The sequence below is a fragment of the Pyrus communis genome, chromosome 8, assembly GCF_963583255.1.
Source record: "Pyrus communis chromosome 8, drPyrComm1.1, whole genome shotgun sequence".
In the NCBI taxonomy this organism is placed as follows: domain Eukaryota; kingdom Viridiplantae; phylum Streptophyta; class Magnoliopsida; order Rosales; family Rosaceae; genus Pyrus; species Pyrus communis.
The window spans coordinates 15,474,226-15,492,758 of NC_084810.1; the positions used below are offsets into that span (position 1 = coordinate 15,474,226).

The window sequence follows — 18,533 nt, forward strand, 5'->3', positions numbered from 1 at the left end:
CCCCAGAAGGAATCACATGCTTGTATGGCTCAAGAAAATCCCGAAATAGCTCGTCGAAATTAATCTTGACATGCGCAGCCTTGAAGTAACCCACCTTGCCGGAAGAACCACCTTGACGATACAAAGGTGGAGGATATTTGTCACTTTTGTGGTCAGAGGAAGACATCTCAAAGTCTCTGCAAAAAGCACAAAGAAAAAAAATATATATTTAGAAGGCAGTTCGAAAAAAAAAAAAAAAAAAAAAAAAAAAAAAAAAAAAGAGGTATGCATATAGACCCAAGAAAAACAGCATGGATGCGGCCCAACAAGAAGGGAAGCCCGCGCCCCAAGAAGAAAACCCATGCCTCACGACCCAAGTCCCGCACACAGGAGGGCCTGCCCACGCCAGTCCCTCTCATTCTCTTCCCACTGTCGAGGCACCAGCACAGCAACCATGGAGACCTAACCCAAGCCAGTCTCCCCATGCCAGCCAACACCCTTGCCACACCACCTGCAACCCGTGGCCTCCCTGCCACGCCATTCATGCATCCTTGGCACCCACCAAGCCAACTTTTCAAGCCCCAAGGCTCCCAAAAATTCAAGAAGAAGAAAAAATTCAAATTTTTCTTACCTTAGTGCAGCACGGAAAAGAAGAAGATCAACGAGAAATGAATCTTCGCAAGGGCAAGAAAAGAAGAACGCTAGGGGAGGGGGAAGAAAAAATATCCTTTGGCTTCTCTTTCTTGTTGGAATAATGATTGTTCTCCTAATTTATTTAATCCCTTGCTTAAGGCAGAATTAAATAGGTATTGGGGGCAATTATTTTCCTTTTCCTAGAAGAAGTCTATCTCCAAATCAGGGAAGAATTACAAATTCAAATTGGGTAACAACTCTACAAACCCAAGCAGCTTGGGATTTCTACACCTACTACCCTTTCCATACGAGCAGAACGATAGGTGTGAGGGCATTTGTGGAGCCTAAAATAATCCCAAAAATTCTAGAGGTGACACGTGGACTTTTATTCAAGAAGGACAAGATTGCCCTTAATAAATGAGCAGGCTTCTCAGATGCACCCACGTGCAACTCACATCCCTGAAAGATTCAGCAGCTGAACACAACTGCCCACAGCTCACCTGCCATTGGTAAGGAATTAAAGATAATGATTAATTATCCAAATCCTATCTTTAATACATTCCTAATTGAAGATTGACTCCAATCAAGTAAGTAATCATAATTTAATTCAATTAAGGATTATTACCCTATTATCTTAAGATATTATCTCCTATTAAATATCTTGGGAATATTTAGAGAATATTTCTCAATTAAACCCTATATGGCCAGCCCTAGCCCTATAAATACCCCACATTCTAGCAAATTGAAAGGGCTTTTGCAACCCTAAAAAGCCTTAAACACTTTACTCTCTCAGAGAAACTAACTTAGGCATCGGAGATCCGTTGACCTAAACCCCCCCCCCCCACCTCGTGGGCGCATGAGGCTTAGATCTTTGATCAAAGGTGTTGATTGTTTTGTAGGTGCATTTTCATCAAGACTGAAGACATCGGAAATTTGCATCCACAAATATGACTCTCTCAAAAGTGAGATGATCCATGGACTCTCTGTCACGTCATGTCTTTTGGCAAAATTCACATGCCAACATTATAAAACATTGTACCAAAACATGAGGTGGTAGATAGTCCATAGAAAGTCTCACTTTGAAAAAATCTCCTTAGCATTCTCATAATGTTTTATATTCAGTTAGTTCATTATGCACTCTGATTTTCAACTCATCTAAAAGGAGTGTTGTAAGTACCATTAAATATACGTAGTTGTCTACTTAGGACTATTATGTAGTATAACTGGTTGACATTCAATAATATTACTCCTATATAAAAGGAGTCTAATGGAAAATAAAAAAACTCTCAAATTGTCTCCCAATATGTATTTGATGTTCTCTCTATTTTAACTATTGCCTATTTCATTCCCAACTTTCATAAACTGTCCATATATTTTATAGCCATACTGTACCGTTCATTTAATTGGAATCGTATTAATGAATCGACCAATCTTCTTTCCACCTTTCATTGAGCCTATGAAGTCCATGCAAACTTGGGAAAATCAGTGGGACAGTTGGAAACAAAGAAATGTATTGATATATAGAGAAGTGGATATATGTTTCCACGATATAAACTAAATAGTTTGGTGGGTAAACCCTGACACCAATAAAGGCAACAACCCTATGGATCATACGTAAAATGCATGGAATGATTGCTTTTAAATGACTAATATCGTTTTTAGAGAATTTTTTTTGAACTAATTCTTAATAAAAATACAAATTAATTCTTAATTAAACATTTCAAATGCTTTTAGAACCCAAAAACATTTTATGTAAAAGCGTTTTTAGTAATTTAAAAGAATTTCTCAAATTAGACATATATTAGAAAGAAAAAAAAAATTATATATTAATACTCCCAAATAATATTAGACGTCTCTATGGGACAGCTGGGTTGGTGGTATGGGGCTTTAACCGGTTCAAAGCTTCAGAGCCATGGCCTCGTGACTCTTACTTAATTAGGGATAACAAGGAAACTCACAAAAATAATATTAGCCGTGTATATCATGTGTCGAGTAAAATCTAGCACCAAAACGAGAGATTTTTAGTGTTCTGAGAAAATCTTTCGATATACCAAGTGCAGTAATATAATTGAGTTTTTTTTAATTTTTCAACTAATTGTATTGTGTGATGCACTGGACTGTATTCTCAACATACTGAAAAATCTCCACCGCAACTTTAATATTTTTAGAGTAGGTCATGCCCAACCAGAATACTAAACCGTGTGGAAGCGTTGCTAATCCCAAGATGTGATCCACAAGTTTTTTTTCCATACATTCTTTGACTTGTTCATTGGGTAGTAGTGTGGGTTACCTTCTTTCTCAATTGATATCCAGAACTAACCAAATAATAGGCTAGTGTATGTATATATTAATTGCAAAGTACGAAAATTAAATATTCGAATTTAAGACATTGTTAATATTGAAAGTAGAGGTATTACTCAATAATTAGTGGTTTAAAAAAATAATAATAATAATTAGTTGGTCTCCTCATTGTAGATTACAAGATATTTTTTTTGTTTTTGTTTTAAACAAACAATATTATCAACAATAAGGGGTGGGAAAGTGGGCTAAGCCTCACAATGGACTAGCAATAATGTGGTCTAAATTCGCCTTTGGCGAGAATAAGACCTCTCACTTACAAGTGAAGAAGAATATCATGATGTCGTAGTACTAAGTGTCTGTAAATTAAGGTTTAGAGTTTAAAAAAAATATTATTTCGTAAAAAAAATACGAATATTGAATAATAAAAGGGGTAAAATGATTGAAGTAATTAACCCTTAATTACTCTGAATGCAAACGAACAGCTGCCCAACTGCTAGCGTGCACTCTACCTCATAATTGCCCTATCTTTTCATTATATCATATAATGGCTGTACTGCAACATATCCCTGCGCCACTCCCTCACTTGGCTTCGCATTTGAAGCATATAAATCACTCTTTAACTTGATCTCTCTTTAGTACACTTTCTTCCTCTCCCACCCTAACTCTCTGGTATTTACATCCAACTTTTTTCCTCCAATGGAGTTGGAAAGTATCCTTTATTTCATTGAGAACAAGAACATTTTAGTCACTGGCGCCACTGGCTTTCTAGCAAAGAGTACTATCCGATTCTACCTTCTCTCTCTCTCTCTCTCTCTCTCTCTCTCTCTCTGTGTTTGTGTCTTTGTTTTAGTTACACGCACCTAATATGCTTGAATAATGTATGCAGTTTTTGTAGAGAAGATACTGAGGGTGCAACCAAATGTTAAGAAGCTCTACCTTCTTCTTAGAGCTCCTGATACAAAATCAGCTAATGAGCGTTTGAATAATGAGGTATCTATGGAAGTGGTAGACTACGTAGGTGGTTAGTGTTTATCCTTCAATTCACTGCGTTGTGAGCTTAAAGTTCAAACCCTTACCCTCCTCTGGTGCATATTAAAATAGTAATATTGCTTAAATTAAGAAAAAGGGTATACATATGTACATCTATCTATGTATAATTTTTAGTTTAGTGCAGGAGAAGATTCAAAGTATATTTCCCTTTTGCTTCTGCATATCTTCTTTTTTGCGCATACCAAATAGACAAGAATGGCAAAAGAATATAGGTAATTGTGTATTGGACCACCTCAGTCTGTCTATATTAAGAAGTTTGGTGCACTAAAATAAATATATGAAATGTGGGGAAAGAAATATTTTGTTTCTGAATTTGAAATGCTATGGAAATCGAAATTATTTCAATTTTTAACTTTTTTGGTCACTTCTATTTGTAGATAATTGGGAAGGATCTTTTTAGAGTGTTGAAGGAAAAATGGGGAGCAGGTATGAACTCAATCATCTCAGAAAAGCTGACTGTGGTGCCTGGAGACATTTCTCGTGAGGATTTGGGCTTGAATGATTCTAGCTTGAGGGAAGAGATGCTGAGTCATATAGATGTCATTGTGAACTTAGCTGCAACTACCAACTTTGATGAAAGGTAAAATGTTTAAGAAATGATTTTCGCACGCCCAAACTTTTAGATTTAATAAATTGGAAAAAGATCATGCGATAAAAATAAAAAGAAGTATGTGGAAAAAGAAAAATAGTATGTGAAAATCTCCTTTAATATTTATTGTTGAGTTTCAGTTTACTTAGTTAAAATTATCGTTTCTTTTTATACTCTTGTTATACTGTGAATTTATAACAAAGTCAATTATTTTGACGCATAATTGAGATTTACAGTTTGATTATTTAGTAAGTCTGCAAGAATATAACAAATATAATATACGAATACTGTGAATTTATAAAAGAGAATTCTTTTGACGCATAATTGAGATTTACAGTTTAGTAAGTCTGCAAGAATATAACAAATATAATATAAGAATATAGCAGAATAGACTGAAATATATATTGTTGTGTGCAGATATGATATTGCACTTGCCCTCAATACTTTGGGAGCGATGCATGTATTGAACTTTGCTAAGCAATGTAATACATTAAAGGTGCTGGTCCACGTGTCCACAGGTTAGTGTCTGATCTTTGATTGTTTCTAGATCCTTTTGTTCTGAACTAATATAATAATACCCAGTTTCAAGTAATACGAGAGCAATATAATGGATCGGGTGTGCGTTTCGTTTTTTATCAAGAGACTAAAATCAATATCTAATCTCACATTAGATTTTTATTAAATTTTAATCTTCTTGAAGGATTAAAGTTTAAAAATTTCTTTATTTAATTTAAAAAGGTATACAATCATTTCAGAGAACATCGTAAAGAACATTCGAAAGTTTTTCAAACTAATACGGAACCAATTAATAAACGTTTAACAAATTTACTTAAAAAACACAGTAAAATTGCGAAAAAGTTGATAAAAAGTTTTTAAGGTCATTCGTGGTAACAAATTCACATGCTATTACCTGAACTTGTCATGTTGTGCAAAGTTTTTACATTTTGAAAGAAACTCTTAAATTTATCCTAATCTTAATTTATTATCCCACCGTCGCTCACTGCTAAAGATTCTATCATTTCAGCCTATGTTTGCGGCGAAAAGGAGGGGCTTTTATTAGAAAACACATACCGCATGGGTGAGACACTCAATGGGACCACAGGGCTAGACATCGACAATGAAATCAAGCTGGTCCAGGAAAAACTGAAAGAGCTCCGCGCGGAGGGGGCATTAGAACAAGCAATCACTCTGGCCCTCAAAGATTTTGGACTCAAAAGGTTTGTCAAAAAAAAAAAAAAAAACATTCTTCCTTGCACTTTCTTCTCTCACTTATTTATAATGAAATTGTGATTTTACCATAAAATCAATTGACAATATGAAGAGTATTCTAAAACCATATAAGTCCATAGCAAGGCATGTCCCTCACCATCATCAAATCTCAACACGCCCCCGCACGTGTGACCGATTTTCAAGCCTACACGTGGACAACAACTGTGTAACGCATAAGCACGTGTGTCCCTTAGGCTTACATACAAGGGACAATCTGCTCTAATACCATGATGAAATTGAGATTCCACCATAAAAACAATTAGTAATATAGAGAGTAGCTTAAGACCATATAAGCTTATAGCAAGGCATGTCCCTCATCGATGTGGGACAAACTTTTCCTCACATCATCAAATTTCAATAGTTTATTGGCTTAAACTCTTGTGGAACGAAAATAACTTTTATGGCACAAATGCTACGATGCTGATGTCTGTGCTGTCATGGAAGTCCTCTGATCAATTTATTGTTTGTTTTAAATCATTTCTAAAGGAAATTGTCAAATCCTAAGTGAAATGTCATATAATCAAATTTGAAAGTAGGAGCAAGTTCCAACTTATATGTCAATCATATATAGATTGACATATGAGTTATCATAAGACCATCTCCAAAGGAGATGTCAAATTTTAAACATAAAATTTGAATTTGACAACCTATACGACACTTTGACATTTTTAAAAATTTATTTTTCACCTGATATGTCAAATTAAACTATTATTTTATTACACTAATTTTTAGCAGAATTTTTATTATTTATTTTAAATTACATATAAATAATTGATAAAAAGAAATTCATACTAAGCCAGCCCCTTCTTTCTGGACTTCTCCTGATCTTTTTTCTCTCTTTTCTGAATTCGAATCGAAGGGACTGCTCTTGCGAATCCATCTTTTCATACTTCCATGGCCGTCTGGTAAACCCCATCTCGGCCATCTGATGTGGTTCTCTTCCTTAGTTGCTTTTGTTGGGTACCTTTTAATTGGGGATTGGAGGAACGATTTGGGTTACAGTATTTTAGTATTGGCTGATTCCAAGGAACTGTGGAACGGGAGGAGAAGGGAAGGAGAAAGACGAGTGGACTCCGTTTGCAGGTGTGGTGATGTACTCCATGGATTTTCTTTTTCGGGATTGCAACAAGGATTGAGAGCTCTTGTTTGAGCTACGGTACGAAATGGAGGCTTACATTTGGGTTTTAGATTGAGATCGTGAGGTTGATTTCTGGGTTTGGTTCTGAGAAAAGGGAAGAAGGCGAGCAGCGGTTGAGAATCGAGAGAGGAGATTTAAAAAAAAAAAAAAAAATTAATTAATTAAAAAATATTTGAGGTTGCTATCAAATTTGACAGCAACCTCTTTGCTGTCAATCCATATCATTGTCATATAGGAATTGATAATTCGGTTGCAGAATATTATTTTAGTCCTTTTTTTTACTGTTATAACTTATGTGGACATTTTTAACATCTCATTTAAAGATGTTCTAAGATGATATCAAATAATTTTTAATTATTTTATTATATGCGCCTCATTGCACCAATTATAAATCTTAAAAATTTTATTTTAATTGATTTCTTTTTAAAATGGGTCCTCTAAATATTATTTATAACAAAAACCATATAGATTGGAAAATAGAAAATCTGAAATTACTACATCAACCATTAAATTAGTATTTGACATTTATTTTTTATATTTCCATTAAAAATGCTCTTAATCATGGTCTAAAGCTTAACCCAAGCTGTACGTTCAGAACTAGGACAACTACAGTATAAAGCCTGACAACCTTAAACGTTAAGTGTTCATGGTAGCTTTGACTTATGGTGAAGGTAGACCATTTTAGCATCCAGATTGATTGCTTTTTATTTGTCCTATACAGTATCATGTTGTTCTTTGGAAAATATTAACTTGGTTATCTTTTCGACCACAAATGTAAGTACTCGAGTCTGTGTCTTGTTATAGCACACCTCCCAGGAGCTGCTCACATGTAAGTTATTCTCTAGTTTGGTTTAATTTCAGTCCGGCTCTTTGATTTTTGTTGATCAACTTGAATTTTTACCGCTTCGGGTTGGTCCAGTTCTTCGGTTCATCGGTTTTTATGCATGCCTACCCCTAAAGTGTGTTGGGTCAATATAGAAAACTACTGAGCAAACAGTATGTCAAAATTAAAAGAAAATAGAATAACAAGATATTGATCGTATTATGTATGAATACGCGTAACGTCTCATACTAATAATATAAAAATATGTGTAATTTTTTACTTATATATTTTTGCTTTATTAATATAAAATATGTGTAATCTTTTACTTATATATTTTTGCTTTATTAATACAACGGGTAACAGTGTACCCGTATTATATTAATTATTGTCCACCCATAAAACAACAAACTACTACATTCGTGGCTTGTGCTCTGATTTGTCATACAAACTTGCGGTGTGCATTGATTGAGACATAAACCAAACACATTACTCACTCCATACACCTTATGTCATGTTTATCATTGTCAATTTTGATTAAACAAGTTTAAAAAATAGAAATAAATAAATAAATAGTGGTGTGCAGAACAAGGAAATGGTGTGTAAAAATGATTATCCTCATGACAAATTTACTGAACTATAGTTTATGTAGTTTTCATTGAATGTTTATATATATCAAATCTACTTAATTATTACTAACTATGTAGGGATAAATAAATAAATTGTACTTCTATAATATGAAATCCAAACTATACAAATTCTAAATCTCACATTTTTGTTAAATTATTTCCTTAGAGCAATTGTATATGGATGGCCAAACACCTACGTGTTTACCAAGGCAATGGGAGAGATGCTAATAGGAGACCTAAAAGAAAATCTACCTGTGGTCATTATTCGCCCTACCATCATCTCCAGTACTTACAAAGAACCTTTTCCTGGTTGGGTTGAAGGAATCAGGTGTGTTCATACAAACAAACCTTCCTTATTATCGTTAAATATATAGCTAGTTCTTGGTCTCATATAAACATTTACGTTTTTATCTGTTCACTTGTGTCACATGCAGAACCATTGATAGCATTGCAGTTGGCTATGGTAAAGGAAAATTAACATTCTTTCTCTGCGATATTGATGCAATTGTTGATGTGGTGAGTTGACAAAATACTTCTTCAGTTTGCTACTATTTATACCCTCTTATATATCTCCAAGCTTAGAGGATGTTAAAATCAAAATACAAAATTATACTGCTCTTTATACGTGGGATTTATTTTTACGCATAAAAATTTATAATTTAACATGCATGCATATTTTTTACAAATATGTATTCATGTGTATTTGAAGCTGTGATCTTCAAAGAACGCACTTTATATATAAACAGCCGAAGAATGTTCATTAAAAAAATAAAGGTGTATACCTGTTACTGACAAATATTAGGTCGGTCAGGCATACACTAGTTCATTAGCCAATAAAGAAATTCTACGTAATTAGTGCTCATCTTTTATTATACTCTTACGCATTTACAAAACAATTGATGATATTATTTATATAAACATCGTGCGCAGATACCAGCTGACATGGTTGTGAATGCAATACTTGCTGCAATGGCAGCCCATGCAAATCAACCTGGTGAAGTAATTTATCAAGTAGGATCGTCTATGAGAAATCCTTTAAGATATAGTAATCTTCACGATTATGGATTCCGTTTCTTCACCAAGAAACCATGGATTAATAAAGATGGGACGCCAGTCAAGGTTGGTAAGGTTACAGTTATGGGCAGCATGGCTAGCTTTCACAGATACATGACTGTCCGTTACTTACTGTTCCTGAAGGTAATTGGTTCGACATATTGTTTTGCATGCATTAATAATTTTTTTCAATCATAGGTTGTGCACAAACGTAACTAAGAAAACTGTGCGGTCACGTGCTGACATGGTATTACGAGTCAACAAAAATTATGACACTTGTAATGTGATTAAGGTTGACAGCTTATGGTTTGAAGTTTGGATGTGCGAGCATGTATGGTTCCATCATCCAGAAGTCCCCCATCGCGTCTTCCTATATCATTTTCTCTCTCTAAAATTATGTAAAAGTTGCCCTTTGAGTTCAGTGTGTTCTGTCTTGATATAATACTCCGCTGTGTCTAATTTTTCCAACTCATCAGGGATTGGAGGTGGTTAATACAGCATTTTGCCAGTACTTCAAGGGCACCTACGTGGATCTCAGTAGAAAAATCAAATTTGTGATGAGGCTGGTGGAGCTTTACAAACCATACTTGTTCTTCAAAGGAGTGTATGTATATATGATTTCCTTTACTTATTTGTTGTTCATGTCATTGGTCTTGAAAGATAATTTTATTCCATATTGTGAGAACTAACTAACTATGAACTAATTATTGCATGCAGCTTCGATGATATGAACACAGAGAAGCTGCAAATGGCAGTTAGAGAAAACACCACAGAGGCAGATATATTTTACTTTGATCCAAAGTGCATAAATTGGGACGACTACATGATGAATGTCCATCTTCCTGGGGTTGTGAAATACGTCTTCAAATGATTACCCAAATTGGGATATAAGCATGTTTTGTTTCCTTTCGTTATGTATTTATGTAATGTATTTTGGAATTGGGAAGACTCTAGCAAATGTATTTACTCGAGGCTGTATGCTGTGGCTCCGAATATGCATATTATAGTATACTTCAATCAAGTGTACGAATTATGATACAGGATTATTGTTATTTTGTTTTCATAAACATTGGTGTGAAAAGTTGTTGTCGCCAATGTAATATGATATATGAAAGTGTCAACTTCTTTAATTGGTTTTTAATTGAATTTGTGTTTTCGTTATAACGAGTCCTAACTGTAAGAATATGTTTTACAAATTAAAATATTTTTATTACACAATAATTACGATTATTGAATTGGTTATTTGCAAACCACTAAATGTGTTTTGATTTACCTTATTTTCAGTTTTGGTTGGTTACAATGTCAATCTTAGTGTTGCTTAGGCCTGGCAAACGGGTCGTGTCTATCATGTTCGTGTCATTTTCATGTAACACCTGTTATCTTAACGGGTCGGGTCGTGTCACACCCGTTATCTTAAGGGGTCCTTAATAGGTCGGGAACCCGTTATGACCCATTATGACCCGTTAAGAAAAATGTATTTTTTTTCTTAAATTTTCACATTCCACACATTGCCACATAAATATTACTTTAAAATATTAAAACACATTTGTCGTTTAAGTACTACATCTACACTTGAAAATAAGAGCCTAATAAACAAACATCCATACACTACTAGTCTATTACAAAATATTAAATGTGCAAGGATATGCAAAATGAAAGAGTTTTTGTATTCAAGGTTGTGAAGTCTTTCTCAAAAGTTTAAACCATGCCAATAGAACTCAAAGATTGCATGTACCTTTTACAAAATCCTCAATTTTCATTGATCATCATGACATAAGACTTTGTGGTATCTACTAGTGTAAATATTTTAAATTGAAGATCGAATTCATTCATTGTATTCATATAGGATCAAGGAGTGTACCTGTAAAAAATCACCAAAATCGGAGTTAAAATGACCGTTAAATCATGATTTTTTGTTGATAACCGTCGAAAAGTTTTGTCTCATTACTTGATCTCTGAATGTTTTTGTTTTTGCAATTTTTGGCGTATGCGATCTCGAAGTATATACAAACATGTTTGACGGTTGGATCATTGAAACTAGTTTCGTAGAATGTGTATCCCATCAAAACAATAGATTCACTAACACTTAAGAGTTTATTCATACTTTCATTAAGTATAACATAAGATTTTGTGGTATCCACTAGTGTAAATATTTTAAATTGAAGATCAAGTTCATTCATTGTATTCATATAGGGTCAAGGCGTGTAGCTATTAAAAATCATCAAAATCGTAGTTAAAATAACCGTTAAATCATGATTTTTCATTGATAACCGTCGAAAAGTTTTGCCCCTTTACTTGATCTCTAAATGTTTGTTTTTTGCGATTTTTAGTGTATGCAATCTCGAAGCATATACAAATAAGTTTGATGGTTGGATCGTTGAAATTATTTTCGTAGAATGCGTATCCCATCAAAACGATAGATTCACTAACACTTAAAGAATTTATTCATACTTTCATTAAGTATAACATAAGATTTTGTAGTATCCACTAGTGTAAATATTTTAAATTAAAGATCGAATTCATTTATTGTATTCACATAGGGTCAAGGAGTGTGGCTGTAAAAAATCATCAAAATCAGAGTTAAAATAACCGTTGAATCGTGATTTTTCAATGATAACCGTTGAAAACTTTTCTTCTGTTACTTGATCTCTGAATGTTTGTTTTTTGCAATTTTTGACATATGCAATCTCGAAGTATATACAAACAAGTTTGACGGTTGGATTGTTGAAATTAATTTTGTAGAATGTGTATCTCATCAAAACGATAGATTCACTAACACTTATAGTTTATTCATACTTTCATTAAGTATAACATAAGATTTTGTAGTATCCACTAGTGTAAATATTTTAAATTGAAGATTGAGTTCATTCATTGTATCCACATAAGGTCAAGGAGTGTAGCTGTAAAAAATCATCAAAATCGGAGTTAAAATGACCGTTAAATTGTGATTTTTTGTTGATAACCGTTGAATAGTTTTGTCTCGTTAGTTGGTCTCTGAATGTTTGTTTTTTTCAATTTTTGGCGTATGCGATCTCGAAGCATATACAAACATGTTTGACGGTTAGATCATTGAAATTAGTTTCAGAGAATGCGTATCCCATCAAAACAATAGATTCACTAACACTTAAGAGTTTATTCATACTTTCATTAAGTATAACATAAGATTTTGTATCCACTAGTGTAAATATTTTAAAAATAAGATCGAGTTGATTCAATGTATTCGTATAGGGTCAGGGAGTGTAGCTGTGAAAAATCATCAAAATTCGAGTTAAAATAACCATTAAATCGTGATTTTTCATTAATAACCGTCGAAAAGTTTTCTCCCGTTACTTGATCTCTGAATGTTTGTTTTTTGCAATTTTTGGCATATGCGATCTCGAAGTATATACAAACATGTTTGATGGTTGGATCGTTGAAACTTGTTTCGTAGAATGCGTATCCCATCAAAACAATAGATTCACTAACACTTCAGAGTTTGTTTTATAATTTCATCAAGTATAACATAAGATTTTGTGGTATCCACTAGTGTAAATATTTTAAATTGAAGATCAAGTTCATTCATTGTATTCATATAGGGTCAAGGAGTGTAGCTATTAAAAATCATCAAAATCGCAGTTAAAATAACCGTTAAATCATGATTTTTCATTGATAACCGTCGAAAAGTTTTGCCCCTTTACCTGATCTCTGAATGTTTGTTTTTTGCGATTTTTAGTGTATGCAATCTCGAAGCATATACAAATAAGTTTAACGGTTGGATCGTTGAAATTATTTTCGTAGAATGCGTATCCCATCAAAACGATAGATTCACTAACACTTAAAGAGTTTATTCATACTTTCATTAAGTATAACATAAGATTTTGTAGTATCCACTAGTGTAAATATTTTAAATTAAAGATCGAGTTCATTTATTGTATTCACATAGGGTCAAGGAGTGTGGCTGTAAAAAATCATCAAAATCAGAGTTAAAATAACCGTTGAATCGTGATTTTTCAATGATAACCGTTGAAAACTTTTCTTCTGTTACTTGATCTCTGAATGTTTGTTTTTTGCAATTTTTGGCATATGCAATCTCGAAGTATATACAAACAAGTTTGACGATTGGATTGTTGAAATTAATTTTGTAGAATGTGTATCCCATCAAAACGATAGATTCACTAACACTTATAGTTTATTCATACTTTCATTAAGTATAACATAAGATTTTGTAGTATCCACTAGTGTAAATATTTTAAATTGAAGATTGAGTTCATTCATTGTATTCACATAAGGTCAAGGAGTGTAGCTGTAAAAAATCATCAAAATCGGAGTTAAAATGACCGTTAAATTGTGATTTTTTGTTGATAACCGTTGAATAGTTTTGTCTCGTTAGTTGATCTCTGAATGTTTGTTTTTTTCAATTTTTGGCGTATGCGATCTCGAAGCATATACAAACATGTTTGACAGTTAGATCGTTGAAATTAGTTTCAGAGAATGCGTATCCCATCAAAACAATAGATTCACTAACACTTAAGAGTTTATTCATACTTTCATTAAGTATAACATAAGATTTTGTATCCACTAGTGTAAATATTTTAAAAATAAGATCGAGTTGATTCAATGTATTCGTATAGGGTCAGGGAGTGTAGCTGTGAAAAATCATCAAAATCCGAGTAAAAATAACCATTAAATCGTGATTTTTCATTAATAACCGTCAAAAAGTTTTCTCCCGTTACTTGATCTCTGAATGTTTGTTTTTTGCAATTTTTGGCATATGCGATCTCGAAGTATATACAAACATGTTTGATGGTTGGATCGTTGAAACTTGTTTCGTAGAATGCATATCCCATCAAAACAATAGATTCATTAACACTTCAGAGTTTGTTTTATAATTTCATCAAGTATAACATAAGATTTTGTGGTATCCACTAGTGTAAATATTTTAAATTGAAGATCGAGTTCATTCATTATATTCATATAGGGTCAAGGAGTGTAGCTGTAAAAAATCATCAAAATCGGAGTTACAATAACCATTAAATCATGATTTTTCGTTGATAACCGTCAAAAAGTTTTGTCCCGTTACTTGATCTTTAAATGTTTGTTTTTTGTGATTTTTAGCATATGCGATCTCGAAGCATATACAAACAAGTTTGACGATTGGATCGTTAAAATTAGTTTTGTAGAATGCGTATTCCATCAAAACGATAAATTCACTAATATTTTAAGAGTTTATTCATACTTTCATTAAGTATAACATAAGATTTTGTGGTATCCACTAGTGTAAATATTTTAAGTTGAAGATCAAGTTCATTCATTATATTCATATAGGGTCAAGGAGTGTAGCTGTAAAAAATCATCCAAATCGGAGTTAAAATAACCGTTAAATCGTGATTTTTCATTGATAATCGTCGAAAAGTTTTGTCCCGTTACTTGATCTTTGAATGTTCGTTTTTTGCAATTTTTGGCGTATGCGATCTCAAAGCATATACAAACATGTTCGACGGTTGAATCGTTGAAACTAGTTTCGTAGAATGCATATCCCATCAAAACAATAGATTCACTAACACTTAATAGTTTATTCATACTTTCATTAAGTATAACATAATATTTTATGGTATCTACTAGTGTAAATATTTTAAATTGAAGATTGAGTTGACTCAATGTATTCGTATAGGGTTAAGGAGTGTAGCTGTAAAAAAATCATCAAATCGGAGTTAACTATTAAATCGTGATTTTTCAATGATAACCGTCGAAAAGTTTTGTCTCGTCACTTGATATCTGAATGTTTTTTTTTTGCAATTTTTGGAGTATGCGATCTCGAAGCATATAAAAACAAGTTTGACGGTTGGATCGTTGAAACTAATTTCATAGAATGCATATCTCATCAAAATAATAGATTCACTAACACTAAAGAGTTTATTCATACTTTCATTAAGTATAACATAAGATTTTGTGGTATCCACTAGTGTAAATATTTTAAATTGAAGATCGAGTTGACTCAATGTATTCGTATAGGATCAAGGAGTGTAGCTGTAAAAAATCATCAAATCGGAGTTAAAATAATCGTTAAATCGTGATTTTTCGTTGATAACTGTTGAAAAAGTTTGTCCCATTACTTGATCTCTGAATGTTTGTTTTTTGTGATTTTTTGCTGATGCGATCTCGATGCATATACAAACAAGTTTGAAGGTTGGATCGTTCAAATTAGTTTCGTAGAATTTGTATCCTATCAAGTTCAATGGTGTGTGTATATATATATTTATTAAGTAGATTTAAATTTATTTATTTTGTACGTATAACACTTAAGAAATTGAATAGTATGTATATTTCAGTTGATCCAATGGTCACCAATTTTTAATATTTAATTTAATATATATATATATATATATATATAATTGTTATAGTTTTTAGGGGTATAAAATTGTTAAATTAATATATATAATTATTATAATATTTTTTCAGGGTTATATAATTAATATTTTGCTTATCGTGTATCGTGTTACTCACGTGTATACCCGAACCAACCCGTTATCTTAACAGGTGCTTATCAGGTTACCCGATTACGACCCGATTCGTTATCGTGTCGACCTGAACACCTGTTAATTTCGTGTCGTGTTGTGTCGTGTCGGGTTATCGGGCCGTGTCAAGAATTACCAGGCCTAGTGTTGCTGCCTTTATATGCTTTTAGTCTTGATTTGGAACAGTAAAGTTACCTAATTTCTAATATATATTAATAGCTAGATAATTGTGATATTTATTATTATGAAAACATGTTACAAAGGAAAGATATATATACCAAGGGTGCGGGTATTTCAATGCACAGAGTTGCTGTAACAATTTTCATATGACCTTTCCTTATACCTTGAAGTGCTGTTATGTCATTCAATTGTTTTATACCAATGGAAAAATCAAGTTGTTCAACCAATCTAAGTATTGCATTTGTATGCCTATGAGGATCAAAGGTTGTTATATCTTGGAGACTAAGGCGTAATAAACTGCTACAGTACTAAAACATTGTTTTAAAGGGACGAAATCTACTTTTAAGGACAATGAATTTACACGCCTCAATCTAAAATATTGTTCTAATCAAGGATCGATGGAAGAGTGTTCTCTACCTACCAAAGATAAATATTTTATCTTTTTTTGTTCATTTTTATGTAATTAATTGTGGCAATGAGAATTATATACTAATATTTATCTAATGTGATTTGTTGTAGAAAAAGTAGTGCCCACATAGCCAATATTTCCAACAATCTTAAGAGTAGATTTTGGCTGCTACTCCTACTACTTCTCAATTGCATATAGTCCTCCATGGTGATTTTCTATCCAAGTTAGCTATATGGACAATTTAAAAAGGAAGCGTGATTACAATATATATGGAGCTTTCAGATAAGTACCTCCAATTATTTTAGTCATTGAATTATTTCCTTAACTTAAACATTTCTAATAGTTCGTTACTTGAGCTTGTGTTTGTGTGCCATCAAGGAAGCTAAGTCCCTGTGATTTTGTAAATCTAAAGCTAAAGAGCAAGGCATATATTTTATGTGTAATGACTTTGATTCTTAAAGAATAGTAGGCAATTCTTATATCCTTTGAAAACGGAAATCAGGTATGAGTCTTATGCTTGAGCTTGATGGCAGCACGTTTGTTTTTTTTTTTTTTGGGTGGCTAGTTTTCTATGAAGATGTAGTAGAAAATTTCAAAGTACAGAACTTAATATCATCATCTCAAAATTAAGTTTGCTGCCAGTTTTGGTTAACTGGTATCAAAGTGTTATTGTGCTATTAATTCGTGTTACTTCAGTATACCAATATAGTTTAGTTGGACCTTTTCTTGTAGAGAGTTGAATAAGGAACGCCTTTGGCATCTGATATAATTTATTTTGTATCATTTTTTTTTACCCAAGTGATATTGGCATGCAATTTAATTCAGGTTTTGTTTTTGTATTGTTTTCAATAACAACGGTTATATTTGTCTAAATTGTCCAACCTGCTAGATTACATTCCAATCTTAAAAGTGTTGAGGGCTATCTGATAATTGCATTCCTTTTTTATAATATTTTAATTTCTGGAGTTTTCTTCTGCACTCTACTTTGTGAATTATATAACTTGAATGACCTCCCAGTTTTTGTAAGTATGTCATTTCTAAGAATCTCCTAGCTCTTACTCAGACGACTCAGATGTACAAGATTACATTACTTAATTTTATGTTTACTTCAGTTAATTACTTCTCACAAATTCAACTTCAGTCATATGAAGAACTGCAAATAAATGAATTAATATTTTTCTCTTTCTCTGTTGTGAAAGCAAATGATTCTTGTTGTGCATGAGTTGAGTTCTCTCAAAAGACTAACAACTATGTTAGCATGGAAAGTTTTTATGCAAATGAAAGTTGAAGAAACAACTAAGACAAGCTGGTAGTAAGGCCAATGCTATACGCTTGCCGTCAGCTATACAGAGAGTTCCAAACGGGGTTGAAGTCTTTTTCTATTATGGAGTTTACAGATAAGTGACACATTATTTTAATTTGTTATTGATTTATATTTGTGTATAATTTAAAATTATTTAGTAATTTATTATATGAGAATGATTCCATAGTCATAGCCAAAGTATTAATAATCTATTATAATGTCGGTCATATACCTCATGCGCGTGTTGTGCTTATGATAAAGTGTAGTGATATGCTAAAGACGATTTTATGATATGAGCATGCACTATAAGGTTTTTTAAGTCCTAGATCTGCTGGAGATATCCCTCAATTTGTAGGGGTTCATGGTGAGCTAGCTATGGATACTTCTGATGTGCTACACTTCTTAATCAGATAGCTTAAATTAGAAAATATACGCGTTATAGATTTAGGACACACACATATATGCTTGAGTTGTTTTAATCTCCTTAATTAGTTGTAAAAGATGTATTATTCATTCCAAATTCTAATGGATTGTTATTTGTCACTTATATATTTGACTTGTTTGCGATATCTATAGAGTAATATTGTGTTTGTCTTCTATGGTGAAGCTGCAAGGTTTGCCCCAGCATATTGCTTACCTTATTAAAATTTTAAGGCTTCTAAGAACTTGTGGGAGTTTTTCTTCAC

At 32.7% G+C, this 18,533-nt stretch overlaps 1 protein-coding gene across 1 annotated transcript; it reads left to right on the forward strand.

Annotated features, from left to right (window-relative positions):
- Nucleotides 1–3,491: 3,491 nt before the first annotated feature.
- LOC137742661 (fatty acyl-CoA reductase 3-like) lies at nt 3,492–10,591 on the forward strand. Its single transcript, XM_068482584.1, has 10 exons — nt 3,492–3,688; nt 3,800–3,903; nt 4,341–4,543; nt 4,970–5,070; nt 5,577–5,769; nt 8,575–8,736; nt 8,843–8,924; nt 9,339–9,605; nt 9,938–10,065; nt 10,179–10,591. The coding sequence occupies exons 1-10, from the start codon at nt 3,610–3,612 to the stop codon at nt 10,330–10,332; spliced, it is 1,473 nt and encodes a 490-aa protein (XP_068338685.1). The 5' UTR covers nt 3,492–3,609; the 3' UTR covers nt 10,333–10,591.
- Nucleotides 10,592–18,533: the final 7,942 nt, after the last annotated feature.